Source organism: Rhincodon typus, chromosome 1 (assembly GCF_021869965.1).
Source record: "Rhincodon typus isolate 14 chromosome 1, sRhiTyp1.1, whole genome shotgun sequence".
NCBI classification, from domain to species: Eukaryota; Metazoa; Chordata; class Chondrichthyes; order Orectolobiformes; family Rhincodontidae; genus Rhincodon; species Rhincodon typus.
Window position 1 is genome coordinate 163,083,867 of NC_063332.1, and position 16,462 is coordinate 163,100,328.

The 16,462-nt window shown below is 42.7% G+C and overlaps 1 protein-coding gene across 1 annotated transcript in view; it reads right to left on the bottom strand.

Moving 5' to 3' along the window:
* Positions 1-16,462, bottom strand: part of LOC109918225 (thrombospondin type-1 domain-containing protein 4-like) — a 396,211-nt gene that overhangs the window by 345,387 nt on the left and 34,362 nt on the right. The window contains exons 2-3 of the mRNA XM_048610590.1: positions 6,388-6,474; positions 3,554-3,626 (exon numbers count right to left, since the gene is read on the bottom strand). Coding sequence (XP_048466547.1) covers positions 3,554-3,626; positions 6,388-6,416 — 102 coding nt within the window. The 5' untranslated portion in view covers positions 6,417-6,474. The remainder of the gene's footprint in view (positions 1-3,553; positions 3,627-6,387; positions 6,475-16,462) is intronic.

Below are 16,462 nucleotides of genomic sequence, written 5' to 3' on the forward strand. Positions count from 1 at the left end.
CACCAATATATTTAAATGGCATATTTGGAGTTTGTGATGAACTTCTGTACACATAGTCCTGGACTGGACTTTCCTTCATTCTCTCTCAACCTGCCACTCTATCCTCCTCCATTCAGAACCCTCTCCTACATCTCCTTCCTGCTCAGCCTTCACTGCAAGCCCTCCTTCTCTAGCGACCCATCTCCTTTGAATAACCTTCCCCTCCTTATCTGTAAATGTCAGTGCTCTTCTTCTTTCATTTCCTTCTCAATTCCTCCTTTCATTTCATCCCACCTTTCTGAATCTTCCCCCAAATCCCCTCCACCCCTCCTTTATCCACCTACCCTCTCCTCCCTTTTCTTCATCCTCCCATTTCTCCTAGTCTTCTCCCTCTTTCTCTGGTCTAGATCATCGCCACAACAGACAGCTTCTCCATTGCAGTGAAATTGGCAGAAGACAGGAAATTCTGTGTCAGGCCCCTGAAGCTGAGGTTTCCCAATTTTGCAGGGGTGGGGTGGTGTGGGTTAATTGGCGTGGTGTATGCAAATAACCAGATGCTTCCATTGAAATCAGACTTTGGAATCTCTATAATTCAGTGTGAAACACAGAGTGCAGAGAGCAGATCAGGTAAGAGCAAGCTTGTTTTTAATGCATTTGCTTTGGATAACCAGAGTACCGTTGGAGATCTGCCATTAATGCAATCCCAGGACATCTTAAGTGGGGGCCTGGGCTGTCATGTATGCTTTGTGGGGGAGGTGGGGGTTTCAGGTACACTTTGGGATTACTATTTGTAGAAAATATTGTGCATAAAAGGTGCACACATCATTTGGAATAGTCAAACCTGTGAGCAAAGTGTCAGATCTGTCCAAACATGTTACAATCTGTCAACATGCGTCAAGGGGCATCAAGGCAGGTCAAGGAGGGTTAAGGAGTGTCAAGGCGCATAAAACGTGTCAGGATCTGTAACAAAATGTCACAGCTGTCAAGATCTGTCAAAAATGCATTTTGGTGAATTACAGTGCTATTTCCAACGCAGTAAGTTTTGTAATGCGGAACTTTAAGTAATACAATCTTTAATTTATACATGGGACCTGTGAATACATGGTGAGCTGGCATGTTAGGTGAAGGGGAAAGCATGGCATTAGGCACCAAGTTGGCATGGGTTTAAGGAGCCATGGGGTATGAGCAGAAGGGTACATCGGGTGCCATGGGAGTAGGAGCAGCCTTGAGGATAAGTCATGGGAGGTGGGCAAAAAGCTTTAGGTGACATAGGTTGGCATGGATAGGACTTGGGGGTGAGAGTTGGAAGCATGTTTTACTGTTTGTTTCAATATTTAATCTTTGGACACAATGCCAAAGTTTCGAGCCAGGCTTTCTGCCCAGCCATGCTGGGATACAGTAACCTCCTTGGAACTCTCCAGATTGCCTGGCATAATTTCCATGACAGCCTGACCACACACCCCTCTCCTCCCCCAACTGGAATGAAAACAGAGAGTGCAGGTGGCCATTTTTAAAAGATTGGGTTCACAGAGTCCGGAAGCCTCTCACTTCGACATATTTGACCTGGAAATGAAAAGTCCCCAGAGTTTAACACACAATACTTACAAAGTTGAGGGTAGTTGAACAAACCTTTAAATCTTCTATTTAAAAACAAACCTACAAAAACAAATCATTCTCCAAATAAAATCACCTTCATCTGCCTTAGCTCACGAGACACATCAGCAGTTGAAGTTTCAACCATACAATTGTTATTGGAGATGCACCATGAGTTTAAATTACAGTTGTCTATATTTCCTTTTATTTATTCATTCAGTCGGTTTCTGCAGAGGCAACCAGATGTACTCAACTCCATCAAGGCTATTAAACTGACTATACATGGCAGTCAGGATGCATAGTTTATAAAGTTCACCGGCAGATTGAAAATTCACTACCCACAAAATTTTTTTGAAACAAAGATATGAGTTAGGAATAGCAGTAGAGCCATTCACTCTTTAAGACTGCTCCACCATTCAATAAGATCATGGCTGATCTGTCTGCATTGAGAATTCAACGCTCCTATCCCCCTACACCCCAGATACCTCAGATTCTCTGTCCTAAAAAGAATGTATCTACCACTGCCTTAAAAATATTCAATAAACCTTTGAGGCAGAGGACTGCAAAATCGCACAAAAAGTTTTCTCTCATTTCTGAAGTAAAGGGGCGACCCCTAGTTTTAAAACAGTGCCCTTTCATTCTGGATTCCCCCACGACAATAAACATTCTCGTCCTGTCCACCTTGGACAGACAATTCAGTATCTTATGCATTTCAACTAAATCAGCCCTCACACTTCAAACTCCACTGTGAACAAGCACGGCCTGTTCAACCTATAATCATGCAACAACACACTTATTCCAGGTATCAGTGAACATCCTCTGAACCATCTCCAACAAATTCACCTCCTCCCTTAAATAAGGAGACCAAAACTGCACACAGTATTCAAGATGTAATCTCAACAATCCCTTTTTAACTGAAGCATGAAATCCCTGCTTTTATGTTCAATTCCTCTCGTAATAAAGGATAGCGTTCTATTAAGTTTCTTGATCACTTCCTGTACCTGAATACTAAACTTGTGCGCACGGGTGTAAAACGAACTCTTGTAACCAGCTTAGAGATATCAGCCCTGCCTCAATGTCACTGGACTGTTCCCATAATAAATATTTCAACAAGAAGGGACATAATTGATGGTTGAGCTGATTTACTCAACGGAATGACAAGACCTCGATCGCACATGAGGCAATGTGTCATGCAACATTTTCCTCAATAGTGTCCTCACTTCTGTATTACTCATGTTCTGAATACTTCCAATATTTTCTCCTCAGTTTGGCTCTCATTGGTTTCCACGTTAAATACCATACAACCATTGTTTATGTTCTCACTGACTTCTAATTCCTTGTCCTCCGTTATACCAACTTCAAAGTCACTGCCTCAACCTTAAACACTCCCTCATTCCATTCCACCTCTGTCATAGAGTCATACAGCATGGAAACAGACCATTTGGTCCAACTCACCCATGCCAACCATGTATCTAAAACTGAACTAATTCCATTTGCCTGCAATTTGGTCCATATCCCTCTAAACCTTTCCTATCCACGTACCTGTCCAAATATCTTCGAAATGTTGTAATTGTATCTGCCTCAACTAATCCCTCCAGCAGCTCATTCCATATCCACACCACTCTCTGTGTGAAAAAGTTGCCCCATAGGTCCGTTTTAAATCTGCTATCTACTTCAACTTTTTCGTAGCTCACACCCTCTTATTGCTTCAACTCTGGCCGCAAAAATGGTGTTATAGTCCTCAGCCAACTCAGCTCTGGAATTTTCACCTTAGATTATACATTTTACTACTTCCCACCATTAAACCTCATGCAAGAACCTTGCTTCCTGGCTGTGTCTTCAGAAACATTCCCACAGTTCTCAGCTCAGTGTCCACCAATTTGCATGTACTCTCACCTTGGATAGTTCATTATAAAAAGCATACTGTAAAGAAGTGCTGTTATTCAACAAGTTAGAAGAAAAACAATGTGGAGAAACTCACCGATATGCTTGCATTTACGGAAACCAGCCCAGTTCCCAATTGTAAGCTGAAAATGGCACTGGTTACAACCAACCTTGAAAAGAAATAATAACAGTTGTAAGCTAGCAATCATTAAGCCCTGCTGTTCCAGTGTTGGTCACCAATATGTAAGGGACTCATAGGAACAGTGGGGAGAAAAATTACAAAACTTATCTCTAGCAGCAGATGATTGAGCTGGCAGGGAAGAGTGACAGGTTAAGAATGTCAGAAATAGGTGTATGAATAGGCCTTTCAGCCCCTCCAGCTTAGCACCTGCCATTCAGTATGGGTCATTGCTGATATTCTACCCTAGCCACACCATTCCACACTATCGCTATATCATCGATCCAGTAGTATCCAATATACTCACCTTCCATCCAACCTTCCATCCACTGACTCCATCTACACTTCTTGTTGCTGCAGAAAGGCAGCCAACATCATCAAAGTCCTCTCCCACCCCCGTTATGATCTCTTCCAACCTCTTCCGTCAGGCAGAAGATACAAAAGATTAAACACACATACCAACAGATTCAAGAACAGTTTCTTCCCCGCAGTTATTAGATTTCTTATTGGATCTCTCAAATTTCAAACTTAATGTTAATCTTGCATTTTGTGCACCTTCTTTGCAACCGTAACTTTGTATTCCTCACTCTGTTCAATCACCCTATGATCTCCCTGTGCTATGATCAACCAGGACTTCATGCAAAACAAAACTTTTCATTGTACTCAGGTACATGTGACAATAATAAATCAAATCAAACTTAATAACCAGGCACTCGGAGCACCACAGTCCAAAGATGTGCAGGCTAGGTGGATTGGCCATGCTAAATTGCCCGTAGTGTCCAGGGATGTGTGGGTTAGACATGGGGAAATGCAGGAGTGGGTGAATGAGTCTGAGTGGGAAGCTGTTCGGAGGGGCAGTGTGGACTTCTTGGGCCGAGTGGCCTGTTTCCACACTGTAGGGATTCTATGAGATTCTATGAGATTCATCTGTTTATAGTAGAGAATTCTGAGTACTAAAGAAGTCAAAATGTAATTTTACTGCATGTTATTAGGAATAAAGGACTTAGGAGTAGGAGTAAGAGATTACAAGGTGTAGAACTGGATGATCACAGCAGGCCAGGCAGCATCAGAGGAGCAAGAAAGCTGACATTTCGGGTCTGGACCCTTCTTCAGGAGTAGGAGTAGACCATTTGCTCTCAATTCTGCTCCTCCATTCGATAAGATCAAGGCTGGTCTGATTGTCGTCTCGACTCCACATTCCTGTCTGCTCCCCATAACCCTCAGCAACCCATATTAACCTCCTGTGATCCATGTACCAGGGCACTTTGTTATTTAGTAGTCTTTGGGATTATACAAATCTCTCTATCTCTGTGATATCTATTAACAGTGGCCTTTACAATTTGACATTCTTTCATCGTGTTTAATTTTTATTCCTTACTTAAATTTCAAAGAGAAAGACACACAGGAACATAGCAGGTAACACAGGAGCTTTAGGACTGGTATGATGGGTTCAGCTATCAGGAGAAGAAATTAGAACATAGAACAGTACAGCACAGGAGCAGGCCCTTTGGCCCACAATGTTGTACTGAACATGACGCCAAATTAAACTAATCCCTTCTGCCTGCCCTTGATCTATATCCCTCCATTCCTTGCATATTCATGTGCTAATCTAAAACTTTAAATGCCCCTGTCGTATCTGCCTCCACCACCACCCCTGGCAGCGTGTTCCAGACTCCTACCACTTTTTGTGTAAAAAACTTACTCCTCACATCTCGTTTGAACTTTCCCCCCCTCCCCGTCTCAAATGCATGCCCTCTTGTATTAGACATTTCAACTCTGCGAAAAGATTCTGACCGTCAACCTATCTATGCATATCATAATTTTATAGCCTTCTATCAAGTCTCCCCTCAGCCTCCACCAGAGAAAACAACCCTAGTTTTTTTGGCCCTTCCTCATAGCTCCAGGCAGCATCCTGGTAAACCTCTTCTGTTCCCTCTTCAAAGTCACACATCCTTCCTGTAATGTGGCGACTAGAATTGTGGCTGCAACATGACATCCTGACTGAGGAAGGGTCACTCGATCCAAAAGGTTAACCCTGATTTCTCTCCACAGATGCTGTCAGACCTGCTGAGCTTTTCCAGGAATTTCTATTTTTGTTACTGACTCAATTCCCTGATCAATAAAGGCAAGTATGCTATACACATATCTACTTGTGTGACTACTTTCAGGGACCTTTAGACTTGAACCCCAAAATCCCTCTCTATACAAATGCTGTTCAGGGCCTGGCCATTACCTGTATACTTTTACTTAACATTTGATTCCACAAAGTGCAGCACCTCACACTTACCCAGTGATTTCTTCGCCCATGTCTGCAACTGATCTATATCCCACTGTATCCTTTGACAACCTTAGGATTTCCTAGGATTCAGTAGAAGCGAGAGGACTTGGTCTAATTGTTTTGTTGGAGGAGTATTATAGGAGTAACATGGAGTTCAGTAGAACTGGCAGGGGAGGGACTAGTGGGCTGTGGCATATTATGTTTGAATGAATGCATAACTTCTGGAGTTTGCCAGGACAGTTTGCACACTTTTGTAGCAAAGTGAGGCATACAGCAACTCCAGCAAATAACTGAGTTCATGCTGGGATTGCAGTGATGAGCTTCACTTTCTGCAGGGGTAATCTCAGTGTAAAATACATAAACAGCTGTAAACTGCGATTTCTCGGAAGTCGATCTCCTGTCACAAGTCACAGCAGCAGATCAAACAAATCCAATAGCAACATCGGGATCATTATTCCAAAAAGTAATCACTCACCTGATCAACCATTCTGGTGTGCGTAACATTTTCCGGCCAGTGTTTCTGACTGTACACCATCAGCTTCCCAGCAGTAACTTGCAAATCCTGGAAGACAATTAAAGCTTACTGCATGCCCTATTTGTGAGCACTCTGGAATAACAGCATGCATATTTGTAAAGGCCTTCAGAGACTGGCTCTGAATTTCTACTAGTGTTTTCCCTGATCACCTGCTGCAACATTGGCTGCAGATTAGCAGAATCCATGAAGGAATTCCTCTTTACACTAATTCTCTGGGTGTTACATCCATTTCCTGTCAGGCAGGAGATTAGGACAATCCCCATGGAAATTGAGAACAGTTAATTTTGATGAACCAACATCATTAGTGACAGGAAAGTATTTTTTTTCATGTTTTCTTAGTCCTTATACAATTCATTATATGTTCATTCAAACCAAGTAGCATGAAGTAATAAACAGAGTCAGGGACAACATGCAGATACTATGTGGAAATACAGATATAATTAAAATAAAAAGAATTCAAGATCTTATTTAATAGTCACCCAGTGATGTGTGACCAGTTGTCCATATCCTGGCAGCTGCAACATCTCTTCTTACTTCAAGAATTCCAAGACTAGTAAAAACAATCACGCTGATCGGCAATTATATCATTCACTGTTGTTTTTGGACCTATTTGATGAATCTGTTTCTAAGTCTTTGTATAATTTCTCGTACCTCCCACATTGCAGCAATTCCTCTCAAAACAGTTCAGAAAACCAATATAGTATTGCAACTGGAAATAGAGTAAAACTTTAGGGAATCTGTGCCTCAAGACTGAATTATATTTATCTGGAGCAACTGGTCAGGCTATAGAATAAAATAGAATATACATGACTACATGAGTCTCTAAGTTACATTAAATAGCTCGATCATATTACCAATATTTACTTGCAAATGATTACTGATTTAGATTGGTTGTACATGGTAGTTTTCTCTAGGGGAAGTCAGTACGAAGGGATGGTTAAATTATCTGATGAACAGGAGAATATAGATCACATCTACTCAGGAATTTCCTTGGAGATTTCACCGTACACATGTAAATGCTATTTCTGTTACATGTGTAAACGGGATTTCTGCAGCACATCTGGCAAAGGTCCGAACGCAGAACGAACACAGCTCCAAGGAAATTCCTGCTCATAAATTAAAACTGGAACATCCATACCGCTCAAAGTCAGCCCGTGAATTTTTCAGTTATCTGAATGACTTCAACATCAAGTAAATGAATGGAATATGCCACAAGCCTTGGTCAAGCAGTGTGCTGAAATGCGTCTAAAGAGGGAAATCAATAGCGGAACAAAACAAAAGACGCGAGGAGTGAGAGTTAGTCTAATTACACCCAGCCTGGATGAGTCCATCAGGAGTCAAAATCAGGCAAGTTGTAATTTAGACATTTGATCCTGTCAGTTTACACCAGGATGGCTACCTGTCTTTGCATCGACCATTGTCAGCTACCTCCCTTCCCATTGTTTTAAACTGTAACTCTTCTCCTTCAATCTTCCTCAGTTTGTCATAATTGGTAGACTTTGATATCATTCCCCTAGTGCCTGCTCTCATCAGCTGCGCAAAATGCAAACCAAAACAAGGCACAGATCCCAGAGCAAACAGTGAGATCCCGTCCTGCCAATCTGAAGATTCTGCCAAGTCCGGCTGGGCAACAAAACTATCAGCGTTCCGTGCTCTTCAATCCGCATCTGAGGGATTGCATTTTACGTTCCCACACCAAGGCAGGAGGGCGGTCTGGACTGAGGTCTGTGGCCTTTCCGCCCGATCCCACCTTCTCTCTGATTTTCCGCAGGGCGATACGTGCATCGGGCAGCAACCGTCTCCTTGGGTCTACTGAACCTTGAAGTAATCACTGAATGCCAGCTGAAGTTTTTAATCATAGCCCTGCTATTTTGCTTGCCCAGTCGGAAGTCTGAGAATCTTCACTCGCAGGTTATTGTTAGGCAAAGTACCTTGATGTGTGTGGGGGGGCCCTTGGTCCATTGGAGACACTTGCACATGGTTATACATCCCCCTTTACCTTCCCCACAGGCCTCTTCTTACTGGCCCCCGAGCCCCTCACTCTGCTTGCTGGGGTGCCAACCAGATCCCACCAATATCCCAAACGTACCTGTTGTCTGGTATCCATTTACCCCTTTTCTTCAGTGCCTGACTGTAGTCCCAGAAGCGACCACTAATCAAAACTGGCATCACTGGGACCACTGGACTGTTTGTTATCTGCTTGACCCACAACTCTCTGAGACAGAGCTTCCTCCCCTAATGAGGGCGTAAGTCTTGCCCTGAGCCAATTAACCCCCTACCGAAGGTTAACCAGCTATGGGACATCCAGCATCATTGGAATGTCTTTCCCTATTCACTCTTAGCTAGCACAGCAGGAAGCAGCATCATCTGAAAACTGCTGCCTTGGGTTAAAACAGTTTCTTTGCTTGTCATATTTCAATTTTGAATTATGCGTGTTCAAATGTGTTGCACTGGGCCTTTGCTTATTCAAATCCAGCTGGGATCGCACTTAAAAGTTCACAGCAAGTGTACATGGAGCAGCCACAGTATAAAATTATATCTGCAATTTTTGAATAAAAGTCCAAAGTTAAATAAATCTTCCCCAGTTCTTTGAGGAAGTGACAACCCAAGGGATCTACGGAAAACTCTATGATGTGGTATATTTAGACTTCCAAAAACATTTGTCACATTTAAATGAAAGCTGGGAATAAAGATAAGTACATTCTGGAGCCGCAGGCATGTTTCCAACTCAATGCGTCAACCTCCTGATCTCGGCTGCACTCTGTCCAGGCACACCCCGGGGTTGGGGGGTGGGGGGGAGTTGAAGGCTTGTTGAGGGTCAGTGCCCTACCAGTGAATGATAGGCATCCTGCTGTTCCTCTCCAGGACGTTCACAGCCCCTTTGGGCAGGCAGACTAACAAGACTGCCCCAGCAAAAGCTAAATGCCAAGCATCTGTAGTTAGAGACTGATGGGGCGTTGTTAAAAAGCCAAGAGCTCCTTGAGCTTACCCTCCATGGCCATTTCAAGTTTGCTTCGTGGAGATTGTGCAGCCTTCTATCTCTCAAGCTGTAGGCATTGAGAAATAACAACTCCAGAGCTAGTAAAAGCTACACATGGGACAGTCTTGATTGAATAGTAAATATGAAGCCATCAATCATTTTGTAAAATCAAAAACATTGGCAGTGAAAATTTTGTACAGCGATCAGTTTTCATAATCTTAGTTACTCAGTTAGGAACAGCCATGGATTTGCACTGTGAGGATATAGGAGGTACCCATATGCACCAAACAGAAGAAGGAATAATCTGGGCAGCAGAGAGAGATTGTTCGGGAAAATCTCCTCTCAATACCTCATGGGTCTTTTCTGCTGCTGTATGCTCCACTTCTTCACCCAGCTGTTAAAATAACTTCTCTTTTGACAGCAAGAATCATGCAGCAAACAATAAGATTTCTTAATACCCATTCCACACTGTTCCAACACCATGAGCTATACTGAGAGTGGAACCAAAGTTTCAGGGCACTAATGGTTCGTTCAAGTGGAATCCTGGTTATCCCAGCATCTGTGCCCTCGTTCCTGACAGGTTTCAGGAGCCAGCTGGTGGGAAGGAATAACCCTTGATCCCAGCATCCAACTTGCCACCTAAAGGGTGCAGCAGAGGGGATAGAGGACCAGGTACAAAACTGAAGAGTTATGAGTATTGCCAGGAGAATGAGGCACAGATTTGTATGACATACTGATCACAAACAAGTTGACACAGAGTGAATGGAAGGCCCTGCTGTCAATAATAAAAATAAATCAGGCTTATTACGAGGGAGACCAGACAGAGAGCCATGCTTGCAATTTAGCTGCTAGTTGCAGAAAGCCAGCATTGTGAAGTCTCCAGCTCTTCTTCCCTTGCAAGCATCCTCTGTGGGGTTAGTAATGAACTGTTGCCACTTGACCAGCTATGTCTCAGAAAAGTGACCGATGTTGCTTATATCACCTGAACCGGTTTGGAAGAAGCTAGAGGCATAAAAAAAGTGACAGACATGGTGATCTTTACTGTCACAGCCTGGTACTGAGCTCCAAATCACAATGCAATGGAACACACTAAAACTTGAACCACAGTGATAATATTATCCTTTCTGGACCCAATCAATACATGAAAATTGTCTTTTTTGTTGGAGGTATAAAGATTTACCGGCCACACAAGACAATAATCTGGATGTGACTGCCTTGATGCACTGTTGTTCCTTGAGATACAAGTATGTATTCATTCTCCAAATACCTACACACTCCTGCATTGTTAACTTCTTCACCTGTGCGAGTCTCTGCTGCCTTCCCAGCAGCTCCTCCTCCTGATTCAAAAGCTCTGGTGGGAAGGCCCAAAAGGTTCACATTCAGTTGAAAACAAGCAAATCATGGGCAAAAGTTCTTGGCCTCCACAGATTCACTCATTCTATAGAAGCATTGAAGAGAGAAACTCCAGTCAAAACAGCCATACACTTGAATCTAACACCATCCAGTAGGATAAAAGAGTTCAGTAAAGACATTCTCAGTGGAGTGTGGTTTCCCCTGAATACTGTTTGCCGATACCACTAACACCAATTGTTCTATTATGATTTGTTGAACTAATCCCGCATATTGAAAAGCCTTACCTGCGTCCAGACCTTGACTGTTCTGCCATTTTCTTTCCCTAAACTGGCTCAAATTCTTTTTTTGAAAAACAGGTACAATGTCATCACAAACAACAGTGTGGAGCTGGAGGAACACAGTAGGCCAAGCAGCATCAGAGGAGCAAGCAAGTTGACGTTTTGGGTCGGGACCTTTCTTCAGAAATGGGGAGGGGGAAGGGAGCTCAGAAATAAATAGAGAGAGGAGGGGTGGAGCTGGAAAGGTAGGTGGGATGGTGATAGGTGAGTGCAGGTAGGGAGTGGTGGGGATTGGTCAGTGGGATGGGTGGGGCAGATAGGTGGGAGAGAAGATGGACAGGTTGTGTCAGGTCAAGGAGGAGGGGATGAGAGGGAGGGTTGGACATGGGATGAGGCCGGGGGTGGGGAGATTTTAAAACTGTGTGAATTCCATGTTTAGGCCATCGGGCTGTAGGCTCCCGAGGCGGAATATGAGGTGTTGCTTCTCCAGTTTACATTGGTGTCATTTGTGACACTGGAGGAGGCCCAGGATGGACATGTCACCCAGGGAATGGGAGGGGGAGTTAAAATGGTTGGCAACCGGAAAGTGTTGTCGAATGTGGCGTACAGAGCACAGATGCTCTACAATACCTACTAGAGAAGTTGCAGAACATGACCTACTCCTGGCAAATAAGGCAGGGCAGGTGACTGAAGTGTCAGACAAGGTGCACTTCAGGGCAGTGACCATAAATCTATTAATTTTAAAGTAGTGATTGAAAAGGATAGACTGGATCTAGAAGTTAAAGTTCTAAATGGGAGAAAGGCCAATTCTGATGATCTTAGACAAGAACTTTCAAAAGTTGACTGGGAGGTGGATGTTCGCAGGTGAAGGGACAGCTGGAAATGTGAAGCCTTCAAAAATGAGATGAGAGTCCAGAAACAGTATGTTCCTGTTAGGGTGAAGGGCAAAGCTGGTAGGTGTAGGGAATGCTGGATGACTAGAAAAATTGAGGTTTTGGTCAAGAATAAGGAGGAAGCATATGTCAGGCACAGACAGCAAAGATCGAGAGAATCCCTAGAAGGGTATAAAGGTAGTAGGAGTATGTTTAAAAGGGAAATCAGGAGGGCAAGAAAGGGACATGAGGTAACTTTGGCAAATAGGGTTAAGGAGAATCTAAAGGGATTCTACAATTACATTAAGGACAAAAGAGTAACTAGGGAGAGAATAGGGTCCTTTAAAGATCAGCAAGGCTGCCTATGTGTGGAACCACAGGAGATGGGGGAGATACTAAATGAGTATTTTGCATCAGTGTTTACTGTGGAGAAGGATATAGAAGGCAGAGAACATAGGGAAATAAATAGTGACAGCTTGAAAAATGACCATATTACAGAGGAGGAGGTACTGGACGTCTTAAAACGCAGAAAGGTGGATAAATCCCGGGGACATGATCAGGTGTACCCCAGAACTTTGTGGAAGCTAGGGAAGTGATTGCTGGGCGCTAAGGAAACCTCAGGGAACTATAGACCAGTGAGCCTCACATCAGTAGTGGGCAAGATGTTGGAGGGAATCCTGAGGGGCAGGATTTACATGTATTTGGACTGACTAAGGATATTCAAAATGGCTTTGTGCGTGGGAAATCATGTCTCACTAACTTGACTGAGTTTTTTGAAGAAGCAACACAGGATTGATGAGGGCAGAGCGGTGGACGTGATTTATATGGACTTCAGGAAGGCGTTCGACAAGGTTCCTCATGGTAGACTAGTTAGCAAGGATAATCACACGGAACAGAGGGACGGCTGCCATTTGAATACAGAACTGGCTTGAAAGTCGAAGACAGAGGGTGGTGGTGGAGGGTTGCTTTTCAGACTGGAGGCCTGTGACCAGAGGTGTGCCACAAGGATCGGTGCTGGGTCCGCTGCTTTTTATCATTTATATAAATGATTTGGATGTGAACATAGGAGGTATGGTTAGTAAGTTTGCAGATGATACCATGATTGGAGGTGTACTGGACAGCGAAGAAGGTTACCTCAGAGTACAATCAGATCTTGATCAGATGGGCCAAGGAGTGGTAGATGGAGTTTAATTTAGATAAATGTAAGGTGCTGCATTTTAGAAAGGTAATCAAGGTAGGATTTATACACTTAATGGTAAGGTCCTGGGGAGTGTTGCTGAACAGAGAGACCATGGAGTGCAGGTTCATAGATCCTTGAAAGTGAAGTCCCAGGTAGAAAGGATAGTGAAGAAGATGTTTGGTATGCTTGCATTTATTGGTCAGTGCATTGAGTATAGGAGTTGGGAGGTCATATTGCGGCTGTGCAGGACATTGGTTAGGCCACTTTTGAAATACCGAGTGCAGTTCTGCCTGTTATACCAAGGATGTTGTAAAACTTGAAAGGGTTCAGAAACGATTTACAAGGATGTTGCCAGAGTTGGAGGGTTTGAGCTGTAGGGAGAGGTTGAATAGGCTGGGGCTATATTTCCTGGAGTGTCAGAGGTTCAGGGGTGGCCTTATAGACATTTATAAAATCATGAGGGGTATGCATAGGGTAAATAGACATGGTCTTTTCCCCGGCGTGGGGGTGTCCAAAACTAAAGGGCATAGGTTTAAGGTGAGGGGGGAAAGATTTAAAAGGGATCTAAGGGGAAACTTTTTCATGCAGAGGGTGGTGTGTATATGGAATGAGCTGCCAGAGAAAGAGGAGGAGGCGGATACAATTACAATATTTAAAAAGCATCTAGATGGGAACATGAATAGGAAGGGTTTAGAGGGATATAGGCCAAATGCTGGCAAATGGGACTAGAGTTATTTAGGATATCTGGTTGTCATGGATGAGTTGAACTGAGGGGTCTGTTTCAATGCTGTACAGCTCTGTGACTCCAGGTGAATCAGTATATTGGCCAAGGAAGAATTGAACTATTCGATGAATGATGATTGCACATGATGCATGCCAAACATATCAACACAAGCAGCAGAGGGAGCCTGTACATCCACATGATGTTCCACTCTCTGCTTGGGGAAAAGAAGCAACCAACATCTTCACAGTGCACAGGGAACATTAAGTGCCTATGATAGATTACTTCTCTAAATTTGCCATTGTACAATGACATGGAAACATGGCCATCACTGACACAAATGATCTTGCCCAGCAACTAGCTCTCTAACCATTCCTAAACACAGAACATTCCTCTTCAAAGACAAAAGAGAATGAAAGAGACGTATGGCTAGCGTGCAGTTACCAGAAATGTGCACTGGGAAGAGACTGCAAGATAGAAATCCACTTGGACAGCAGCAAAAGTTTCTAACATGTGCAACTAGCCTAGATTATATAATATCATTACTATTTGTGGTTTTACATTGTGAAGGAACAGAACCAGCTCAAACCAACGTACATCACACCAATCATGTGAGAAAAGAATAAAGTAGAAGACCTCGACAATGGTGATTATGCTGTGATGTTGAGTGACAGCAACCAGATGCAAGAGAACCAAGTTTTCAAACAAGTGCAGCAGAAACCATGTATATCCTCAGATAGATATACAATTACCAGGTCAGTGTAAACTGTCAACCCTCCAAGCATTGCATTGAACTTTGAAATGTTAGTCTTGTAAATTCTGTTTTACATGTTTCTATAATTATCAGACTGACATGTGCCTATGTGGAACCACATATATTTGTTTAAGATAAGTTTTCATCTTTGGAAAATCAGGGAATTGTGTCATAACTCATGGCCTTTATATTGATATACCTTTAAGAGACATGCTCTTGATATTATAACATGTGTCCTGAGAATAAAAGGATCTCATGCTCTATCTTACCCAGAGATCACTTGAAACATGACACATTACAAGAAGCATGCTGTGTTGTGTCACTTAATAGCTTAATGTTAGCCCAGACGCTGACATGCATGTGAATGCAATGTTTGCACATAATAGCTGAGTGCACTAAATAACCATTGAATTTTTAAATACCACAATATCCACATCCAGTTTCTTATGTTACCAGAGATAATATGAGCGTTGTCAAGTGAAACCTCCTGCTGGAGATTACACCCACATAAGGTATCGTTCAACTTTTACCCCAATAACCCTAAAGTCAGCCTAGCTTCTGTGGTCACAATTCCAGAGAGGAACTTGATGTTACAATTCACGCAAAGCACAATTGTTGTCATTGAACCATGGCTGAGAGGAGAAATGACTGAAGTAAGAGAGATTATCATCCTGAAAAGATGGAATCCAAGGAGTGATCTTATACAGTTGAGACATTGAAAGCAGTTTAAGGCTGAGACAGCTAGTAAAAGGTAGATTTAGGACTGCTGTTAAGACAACTTTCACACATGTGTGGTCAAGATATGCAATGGATTCCACATGGAGTGGTAGAGGTAAAACTTTTGGAATCATTAAAAAAAATTGAATGCTGCAAGGAAGCGTGATTTTAGGCCCTTCTGCACAGATATAATAAAAATGGTCAAATAGACTGCTTCAATATCAAATTATTTTCCACTCAGATCACCTGAACTACAGACTTCCAGGCATCACAGCTTTATGTCACAAATCCACATTTGTATATTTATAATGAGGTTAGACTGGAACACACCAGATTATTTAAGAAACCCCCTGCTGCTACAACTTAGTTCAGCGTATTCCATAAAAATACTGCAGATTGTTGTAAAAGAAAGAGTAAGCTTGCCAAGGCATTACTCAAATGACACATAGATACGAAGTGCTGAAATCCTGTCCTTTGAGGAATGCCATTATAGCAGTCAAGTGGATAACAAACCTGAAAAACCAGGATATTGTGTTTGCTGAATTATAAAAACAAGCTGAGGGCATGGGTCAGGAAACAGTAAAGTCTTACAATAATCCAACATACCTCACTCCACCACAGCATCAATGGGCATGGTGCTCCCAGCACTCAAACACTTCAGTTAAGATCCCCGTAATGCCTTTATCAGCCCACTTTATGGCTAGAGTACTTGAAGGGCAAGAACAGCTCATGAACCATTATAAACTAGAGATTCCCTTCAGTGATTCTGCTGACATTCTAAATGGTAACAGCAATACCTCAAGCACATGAATACACATTTGTTATTTCTCTTATTATTGGTCGATCTCCTATGGTGTACAATACAGTAAATTAGAGAATATAGGCTGTTTTCTGCCTGTCCCTTCAGTCTTTGTCTCAATGTCTCACCAGTTGCATTTTCTCTTTCTTCATGTCCACAGTTTCATCTCACCAATTCATTTTCTTTACATCTTCCTCTTTGTATCTGGGTGGAAAATATTAAGTTACATGAAAAAGGAGTAAAGTGCCACTAACTGTGGAAACGACATTCAGGTTGGGAGTTGTGGGGTGATTCTTGGTGATGCCAGGGGCCATAATTTCTCAACGTCACTGATGCATTCACCTATCCCTCACTACTGGAC